The sequence below is a fragment of the Telopea speciosissima genome, chromosome 11 (assembly GCF_018873765.1).
Source record: "Telopea speciosissima isolate NSW1024214 ecotype Mountain lineage chromosome 11, Tspe_v1, whole genome shotgun sequence".
NCBI lineage: Eukaryota > Viridiplantae > Streptophyta > Magnoliopsida > Proteales > Proteaceae > Telopea > Telopea speciosissima.
Window position 1 is genome coordinate 25,947,767 of NC_057926.1, and position 10,410 is coordinate 25,958,176.

Genomic DNA, 10,410 nt, shown 5'->3' on the forward strand with positions numbered 1-10,410 from the left:
TCAAGATAACCAACAAAAACAAGGGAGGATTGACGGACTTATTCATGACAATGAACAAATCATATAAATACAACTCAACTCAGCCTTATCCCAACTGAAAAGGATCGGTTACATGGATCCTTTCTCGATCAAATCATATAAACAACAGAAACATTCAACATAAACCAGCACTTCAAAATTCATATAAGACCAAACGGTTCAGGTAGTGACTCAAACCGGTGATCAAATATGGGTCCCTGTTCAGATGTATCACCAACACTGTGCAGCCAGTTTGTGTTCTTCAAGTCTTCTTTGAGCAGAATTGCATCATATCGGGTACTCTCATAAATGTCTGGCTCACTCAGTTTTGCAGAAAGTCGACCATCATCTTCTTCGACTTCACCATCTAGAGAGTTATCAATACAATTTCCGTTCTCTATCATGGAACCGTTATTGCTTACAAGCCGGTTGGTCACTGTTACTCCTTACTGAAACTACTGGAGGATCCAATGGGCGAGCTAGTTGATTTTTTGGAGCGCTAGAGCGAATGCTCTGAGGGAAAAGGGTGGTGCCTGAGAGGGAACGAATGCCCCCTGCGCCATGCCAGATATCCTACATAATGCAATATAGTAACTTAAACACAAATATCAACATAACCTGAAAAAGTAAAGTTCCACCAACTTCCAACCAAACTGATGGTTCTTTTGTTCCCTCCTACAAGACATGCCACTGAAAAAGACCCCATAAGATAACCAGTGTTCTGAGGCCTGGTCTGGAAGTCAACCATTTTGACCTCATAAGATAACCCCCAACTTGTTCACTTGTCAAGGGCAAGGCTGGTTCTCAGAACATTACTCCAGATCATTGCTTTAACATCAAGAAGAATTCAAATACAACACAATTAGGATGATTCAGTGGGAAAAGTTATTATAACTGTGGATGAGCTCAATGAATGGTCGTCTCAATCCACCTTAATTTCCACCATATTTCAAACATAGAAAAGTTGGAACCACCTAAATTTCCACCACATTTCTAACACAGAAAAGTTGGAAAGGGTTCGCAAATGGGTACGTGCTGGGAAAATTATCGCCCCCAGTACTGGGGGCCGTACTGGGGGCGGTCCAGTGCTCATCGTGCGGCGCAGCACGATCCATGTGTGCACAGTGGGCCCCACCATGCACACATGGATCGTGCTACGCCGCACGATGCGCATAGGAGGGGGCGATAAAGATCCTACGTGCTGGAGGTTTTAACACATTCCCTTTTCCAGTTTGTAATGGAGAAAAGAGACATACCATATGCTTGAGAGCCATATCAAGAGACTCCTTTGAGATTGTTCTTCCAAATCCAGTACTCTCAGTGGCTGAGGTAGACTTTGTAGGTTTCCGCATTGAAGACTCTGGGACTGGTGGTGTCTTCTGTGATTCAGGTGCACCAATGTCGTGTCCATTGGCATGCAACCGACCCCTTCCAGAAATTTTTGGAAGCCTCCCCCTCGTGACAATCGGTGATGGCTGCCTGCGTGGTGGATTTACAGGCCCTGATGCCTCTGAGTTTCCCCTGGCAGTGATTGTAACACATGGGCGAGATCTACCAGCAGATACAGGTCGGTCTGGCAATGTTGTCCTTAGGTTTGGTGGTGTTTCATGTGAGAAATCAGGGGGAACAATTGGCTGCTGTGGAGGGCGTGGTTGTAGACCTGGAGAGCTTCCTCGAGATGGCGGTGCTGGATTCCCTCCATTTGGAAGGACACGTCCCATAGAAATGGAGCAACCTGGTGCTGGAGCTGAAACAGAAGCTGGAGTAGGGGTCCGACGAGTGGGAGTTGATGGCCGTGAATTTGATCGAGTGGATATAGAACTCAATTTTCCAAGGGTTTGATGTCTGTTAGTTGGGGTTGATGGTCTTGAGTTCTGGGTAACTCGGGTTTTCTCTCCATAAGAACTGGTGGGAGCTGGCCGGGATTTGGCAGGAGTAGATGATCGTGATTGCACTAGACGTGCAGATTGGGTTATAGGTCTAGATGTAGAACTTGAACGGCTAGTTGGAGTAGATGGTCTAGAAGATGTAACTGACATTGAGCTGGTGTTGAGAATTGAGAAGGACCTGTTAGAATTGGAGGAATAGGTATTGTGGTGCACAGTAGATGATATGGAAGGGCGAGTAACTGAACTACTTCTAATTGGTCTGGAGGAATAACTATTATCTGAATGTGTTGCTGAAAGTTGCAAACAGAGAGAGAATGAGACAGTAGCACTTCAAATGAATAAAAACTTTGGAAAGCTAATGCCATAGTTCGAAGTTTCAACGAAATATTTCGGAAAAGAAATGGCATGCGCATTGAGGTGTCTTCAATGTTTCGTTTCTTTCACCAAAATGGGCCATATTTCAAGGATTTTACTCCTCTCAATTTCAAGATCCATTATTTCTTGTTATTTCCCCTTCAGAGTGCGACACGTGGTAGACTTAAATCTAACGGCTCTAAATCATTCTCTCAATTTGAATAAAGAACTAACTATGGTTATCCCAACCCAGACTCTAACCCGGGTCAAGTTTAACCAAACCAATGTCAGACCCCGGTTAACTCAAACTGATAGATTCAACCCTAATCTCTACTTCCTCTCCCTCTCTCTTCTATTGCTCTCATTGAGATAAGCTGCCGTCAGAAGCCAGGAGCTGCAACTTCGCCGGAGCCCACCTCTTCTTACTGCTCTCGAGACCAAATCTTCATTAATCTCATCGCCTCTCTGTTCTGTTGCCCTCATTGTGAGACGAAGCCCAACCGAGGAGGAGAAGCTGTCGTTGCAACTTCAAGCGACGAGCTGCAACTTTGCCTTTGCCACCAACTTCTTGCTGCTGCGACTTCAGGACAGAGCAACGAACTTCTTTAGGTAACTTCAGGCAATGTCGTCGTTTTTTATTTTTTTTTATGAACACAAGTTTAAAAAAATAGAGATCTATTGAATTTGTAGAATCAAAGGAACAAATAGAGAAATTTTCCAAGTTTTAAAAATCTGTTTTTGATCTCTGATTTCTGGTTCAAAATCATTAAAAAAACTGCTTATGTTCAATAGTTGACACATCCGAAACTTCACTGGAAGTCTCAGAATGAGAATCTGATGCTTCTGCAGGCTCATGCTCAATTCCATTTGCAAAAGGAAGAGTCCCATTTTCCCAAAACTGTTCTCTGATTTTTAAAACTTGGGTGAATTTGTAGAATCCAAGAAAAAAATAGAGAAAATTTCCAAGTTTTAAAAATCAGTTTTTGATCTCTGATTTTTTGTTCAAAATCATTAAAAAAATTGCTTCTGTTCAATAGTTGACACATCCGAAACTTCACTGGAAGTCTCAGTATGAGAATCCGATGCTTCAGCAGGCTCATGCTCAATTCCATTTGCAATAGGAAGAGTCCCATTTTCCCAAAACTGTTCTTTGATTTTTAAAACTTGGGTGTTCATAAAAAATATTGCTTTAGTTTTTGACTCTGTATGTTCAACTTTGAGCAAAATTGTTGGGAATCAGGTTTTGTAAGAGTGATTTGCTTACTGAGGAGCTAAGGACCTCCAGGATGACGAACTGTAAGCTGGGCTGCACTTGTGGCACAGCACTTTAAATTGTTCCAGTGCATTTCAATTCTACATACAAGCATGTAATTGTTCTATATTTTCTCAAGTCAAGCTTAGTCTACTCAAATCCTTTGATAGGGTTTTTATGCCAAAAACTAAAAAAGCTTTTGATAGGTATTGTAACCTCTACTGTAGATTTATGGAAATGTTAAGTATTATGTTAAGAACTTCTGCCTTGTGGATTAGTCCTGCTCAATGTTCTTCTCTGTGGTGCTCTGTTACATTTGGAATACTGGAGAGATGAGATTAATGGCATTTTGTGCAGCATCCCATTCAGCCGATTAATGAGATTTTGTACCTATAAAAAGATCTTAGTAGAAGTGCATGCATAACCATATCGGATTTTAATCCTACAAGTGGGATTAGATCCACATAGAAACATCCGTTCTTTCTCTGATTTTTTTTTTTTTTTTTGGTTGGTAGAACCGTTCTTTCTCTGATTAATGCTTCAAATCATGAGACACTGAATGATAGTATGTCTTCAGAAATCTAGCCTTTCTGTTTGTTCTGATTCTTGGGTTCCTCTTTTGTGTATGGCTGTGGGAATACAGGTGTTGTCGGTGATGGTAATGGGTGCATCTATTCTAGGTCTGAGACGGAAGTATTCGGCCCTGGAATATGTTTCTGCTCTGCTTCTTGTAGTGGGTCTGATCATCTTTACCTTAGCAGATGCTCATACTTCTCCCAACTTCAGTGTAATCGGTGTAATAATGGTGACTAGGGCTTTGATCATGGACTCATTTCTGGGTAATTTCCAGGAAGCAATCTTTACAATGAACCTCAAAACCACACAGGTGGTCCACGTTCCCCTCATAATTCCTTCCTTAATGTGTTTTAAACTTGAAGCAAACTCATCCAGGGGGTGAAAATGAAGAAAAATGAAGATGATTCTTTTACATTCTATCTGATTGTTCTTATTTTATTATGTTCACGGACAGTTGGAGATGCTCTTATTTTAAAATTTAAAGCATTTAATTTTCACATAAACATGTTAGACAGCCATTAAATGGAGGTACTCAGCCCTAAAAACATAGAGTTCCCTCCTTAAATATACTTGTAATGTTAACTAGCTATTGAAAAGAGGAAGGGAAAGATCCAAATTGTAGTTCATCCAAGTTAGGTGAGTCTTTAGCTCAAAATGGAAGAGCAACTGGGGTTACAACCAATAGATGGTGGTTCGAATCCACCAAGACTCCTATTTCAATCATTTCCTTTTATATGATACTAGCAATTCAATGAAGTTGAGTTTTTTGAGTGTCCATGTTGGTGCTTCTTGTGTTTATCTTCTCAAGAAAACTTTTCAATGAATTGCTCTACACATTGCTTGCATATTATTAAAGTAGTCATGGAGGTCTTCAATTAATTAGTCAATGTCATCTTCTTCAAATTGGTATTGATTTCATATCCTACTTGCTTGATTTTTCTTGGACTAAAAAACCTAATTGTATTGACTTGAAGTCAAGAGACCCCCAAAGCACCCATATTGTAAAGAATTGCCTCTTTTTTTCTTATTGAAACCATTCTCTCACAATCGTGTTAAATGTATGAATCCTGAAGGATTCGAACCATCATAACCTGGGTAAGTCCCAGGTGCTCTCCCATTTTGAGCTAAGGATTCACATAAAGATCGCAATTTTCTTTTTCACCTAACTTTTTTTCCAGATAAACTATAGAACCCCCAATTCAGGATCCCTTTCTCATATCTGAAGCTTTTGCTTTCAATTAATCGATTTCGAGAATTTTAATAGGGATGGAGCTTCTCAATTTATCTCTTACTATTGTGGTACTCTTCTTCTTCTTATTTCTGTTTTAGTTCTTTTATTTCCTTCTTTGATTCTTTGTTGCACTAGAGTACAGTCAATGCATGTTGGAACTCTGTTTCTATGATCGTGTTGATTTATGTTAATTCACTTCAGCATTTACATAGAAAAGAAACACAAAATTCTATAGGTATTGGTATCTTACATATTGCAATTCGACCCTATATCCCTATCTGAAAAAGAGACCTAATTACATGATCTACATGACAGGTTGCATTCCACTTCCACCTCCCCAATTCCCTTTCTGCCTGAAAAGCTAAGGGATAAAGTAGTAACAAATAAGGCATGACATTGACACTTGTTCACTCTTAATAAAACAGATCAGCACTAACAAGCTGAGAGCTGTGCCAGCAGAGCAACCTGTCCAATTTATAGTCCAAGTACCCGTGAGCACTATGTAAATAACATCAAGATAGCTTCCCAAGATATTTTCTGAAGTTGGTCAATATTTGATGGATTGGACTCTTGCTACCAAAAAGTTCAAGGGAGTACACAAGTTGTAATTGGTTATTGGTTTATGTAGTTGTCGAATTCGATCTTGTAAAGAAATGAAATGAGGTTCTGTTATTGCAGATAAAAAAGAAATAACACTGAAATAAATTTAGGGCCTTGATTGATATGCCGAATCCATTGAGCTCAAGGACTGGAGATTCATATGCCGAAATCTGTTTCTTCCCTTTTGTTATGAACCGAAGGGCTGCCATTGACATTGAGCTCAAGGGCTGGAGATTGATATGCCGAATCCAGGCATGGTGAAAACTTCTCTTCAGACCAAAATTTAGGGCCTTGATTAATGAAATAAATATTTAGCATAACGATTTGAGAGCTGATAACTTACTTGAACCAGTTGAATAAACTAACACCAACCACGATTGCAGAGGCTGAACCACAGAGCTGTCCCTGAAATTGCAGAGGCATCGTAGGATTACTCCACAGAGAGAGCAAAGAGAGACCTTCTATGGCGAGATGGCCCAGGGCCATAGATCTCCGGTTCTCCTTCTCGTCTCCTTCTCGTCTCCGGCAAGGTTGGGGGCGACCTTCAATGGCGAGGTTGAGAGATTCTTGTGAATGAGACCGAAGACAGAAAGAGAGGGATTAGAGTTGTCAAGTTTGAATGGCGAGGTCTCAGGTTCTCCTTCTCGAGTCCTTCTCGTCTCTGGTTCTCCTTGTCGTCTCCGGCGAGGTTGGGGGCGACCTTCTATGGTGAGGTTGTATGTTCGTGTGACTGAGGCAGGAGAGAGAAAAAGCAGGGTAAAAGAAGAGTATTAGGGTTTTCAATTTTGAATTTTGACTTAACCATGGGTTTAGGATTGGTTGGGTTACACTGACCTGGGTTAGGCTTGTGATTGGTGTAACCAGGGTTAAGTGTCAGCTAAAATAGAAAGAGTGATTTATAGTCGTTAGATTGAAGGCTGCCACGTGTCACACTCTAAGAATGGAAATAATAAGAAATAATGGATCTTGAAATTGAGAGGAGTAAAATCCATATTTCAGTGTCATTTCAGTCATTTAGGTGGTATATTTTGGTGCCGACCAGGATTTTGAAATCTTGAACTTTGGATAATGCCACCAATGGTTTTCACTGGCAACCAATTTTTTTTTATAAGATAATACCAAACCATATTCTGACATCATTATTTTGTTGGCTAATAACTTCCTAGAGTGGCAACCAACCAAGTTTACTATAGCAGCCAAGTTTTAAAGTATCAAAAAGTTTGCTCGACAAGCAGACAGCCCAGTAAATATGCAATATTCAGCTTAAGAGCATGATAATAGTAGGGAAACCAAAAGTTCCCGTCAAATAATACTGAAAGTATCAATTTTGGTAATATTGTAATAATTTGAATGATACCCTTTGACCCATTAGTATCTAAAAGAGAGGAAAGACCTATATTTTGAAAATACTCTCTCCCTTTTATTTCAACTACATTGCTTTCCGCTGTCTTCTTTGACAAAAAATATTATGTGATAAAATATGGTATTTGTGTTATTCAATTTTCCCTACTTGATTTTAATAAGAATTTTTTCTAAATGATTAGCATGCCAAGATCTACATATGTCAATAGATGAACTGGTTTTTCTTTATTTTTTGAAACTAAATTGTAAGAAAATAAACCTTGTACCCAAGCATTGATCAGTCTTTGTAGTAATTCACACATATCCCAAGAGTAGTTTACTTGAGCTTCCAAAGAGATTTTATGTACATTAAATTTTTTAACATTCATGTGTATTCATTGATAGAACTCCAAAATTGATAACTGATGCATTAGCCATCTAAAACTAACTTAAACCTCAGCTGGAACTGGTAAATATATCAGTTCCATTCAGTTGAGCTTCCAGTTATGTTGGAATTTTTCAAAATATTGATGTGGACTTTTAGTCCCACATCGGCTATGAAAGGAAAGCTCATTGGGTTTATATGTGTTAGTAGTAAGTAGTTATTATTATCACATGTAATGCTAGAAGAGATTGTACGGTGCACTTGCGAGCGAGGACAATAACCGTCTGAGCGCGTACGCATGTACGTGTGCACGTGCGCGTGCCTGTGGCGCTTTGATGGCGCACTTTGCACTGCGCATCGTCGCAGTATGTCGCCTTAATCTTTTCGGGATCGACGGTGTCTGATCAAAGGGTGCTTAGGATCGATCCGACCGTTAGATCGGTGGCTGATCAAAGAGGGAGTGCAACCCTTGGTTTAACATTGATCCCAAGAGTTGCAGCCCACACGAACAGCCAAGGGAGCCCAGCCCAATAGTCATGACCTGTTAGGTCAAGCCATATGAGCCAATGGGTGTGACCCATCCGAATAGGCCTTGTGGGCCTATAAATGGGCCACGAATTCTCTCAGTCCAGATATCAAAAAATCTCTGATAGCTTCACAGTGTTACTGTCCCTGCAACCAGTAACAGTCCGCCTGATTTATCTTGGGAGGTAGGTTTGCTGCAACCCTTTGCAGGATTAAGAGGGTGTAAATACTGTCTTAAGGACAGAACGATTTCGTTCGACTCAGGCTATCTTTCAGTCCTCTCCCTTTTTGTTCAGATTTCTAACAATCTTAAGACAGTATTTGTTCAATGGAGGAGACTACAATCATGAAGATACCTGGGAACGAGATAAGCAAACTTGAGAAGTTTGATGGGTCATTTTTCAAACGTTGGAAAGGGAAGATGTATTTCTTCCTCACTGCTTTGAAACTTGCTCATGTCCTGAACGAAGAGAAGCCAGTAGCACTGACACCGACAGACACCACTGCAGAAGCTTCAAGTGGAGAGACACCGGTGCAGAAACAGCAGCGCCAGAAGTGGGAGCAAGACGACTTCATGTGCAAGGGCTACATCCTCAATGGGTTATCAAACACACTTTATGATGTGTATGAGCCCAAATTTGCAGACAGCACGTCGAGAGAACTATGGGAGGATCTCGACAAAAAGTACAAAATTGAGGATGCTGGCAACAAGAAGTTTCGTATAAGTAAGTTGTTTGATTACAGGATGGTAGGAGATAAGTCTATTATTTCACAAACCTATGAGTTGCAAGGTCTCATGAATCAAATCATCTCTGAGGGTCATTCTCTTGATGAATCTTTTCAAGTGTCATCTATTATTTCAAAGTTACCTTTTGCTTGGAAAGATTGTCGGAAAGAGTTGAAACAGAAAAATGATGCAATGACTATGCAAAAGTTGATTAAGTATATCCAAGTTGAAGAGAATTCTCGCAAACTAGATAAACTTGAATTGGAGGAAATATCTCCAAAGGCTCATGTCATAGAAAATGCATCTTCTAAGGGCAAGAAGAGAAAGTATGATGGGAAAGGCACTGTTTCTGAGAAGAACAAGGGTACATTTATTAACCCCAAAGCGGCTTGCTGGAAATGCGGAAAAGCCGATCATTTCAAAAAACAGTGCAGAGTTTATATCAAGGAGAAGCAACAAAAGGACCAAGACCAAGCCAACATGGTTGACAATGATGACTGGGCTGCTATGATATCTGAGGTATATGCAGTGGGTGATGATGAGGAATGGTGGATCGATTCCGGTGCAGCCAAACATGTTGCCAAGAACAAAAATTTGTTCAAAGTTTATGAATCTATAGCAGATGGACAAGATCTCTTTATGGGAAATTCTTCAACTGCTAAGGTCATAGGTAAAGGCACAGTGGTTCTGAATCTCACATCCGGGAAAAAACTTACTTTGAATGATGTACTTCATGTTCCTGATATTAGGAAGAACTTAATGTCTGTAAGCTTGCTTGACAAACATGGATTTAAAATCTTATTTAAGTCAGGGAACATCATAGTGTCCAAAGGGGGAGTTTATGTTGGGAAAGGATATGCATCGAACGGGATGTATAAATTTAATATGATTAATGAAAACTCATCTTCTGCTTATATTGTTTCTACTTTTGATACATGGCATTCTAGACTTGGGCATGTTAATTATAAGTGCATGAGAAATATGGTTAAATTAGGTTTATTACCAGAATGCACATCTTCTAGTCATGACAAATGTTCTGTATACATCAAGTCTAAAATTGCTAGGAAATCTTTTAAGAAAGTAGAAAGGAATACACAACTCTTAGAATTAGTACATTCTGATTTGTGTGAGTTAGAAGGTATTTTAACTAGAGGTGGTAAAAGATATTTCATCACATTTATAGATGACTGTTCAAAATACACATATGTATATCTGTTAAAGACTAAAGATGAGGCTTTGGAGAAATTCAAAATCTACAAAGTCGAAGTGGAAAACCAATTGGATCGTAAGATTAAAATCTTACGAACTGATAGGGGAAGAGAATACTTCTCCACTGATGATTTTTGTGAAGTTTATGGAATTATCCATTAAACAACGGCACCCTATAGTCCTCAACAGAATGGAGTAGCAGAAAGAAAAAATAGGACTCTAACAGAAATGGTGAATACACTTTTACTTACTTCTGACTTACCAAAGAATTTATGGGGGGAAACATTAATGACTGCTTGTCAT

The 10,410-nt window shown here is 39.7% G+C and overlaps 1 protein-coding gene across 1 annotated transcript; it reads right to left on the reverse strand.

Moving 5' to 3' along the window:
- Positions 1-19: 19 nt before the first annotated feature.
- LOC122644897 (sialidase-like) lies at positions 20-3,437 on the reverse strand. Its single transcript, XM_043838265.1, is given in 5 exon segments — positions 20-440; positions 442-591; positions 1,275-2,235; positions 3,038-3,166; positions 3,286-3,437. Coding segments are annotated over 5 exon segments (1,653 nt in total). The 3' UTR covers positions 20-179.
- Between the last annotated feature and the right edge of the window lie 6,973 nt (positions 3,438-10,410).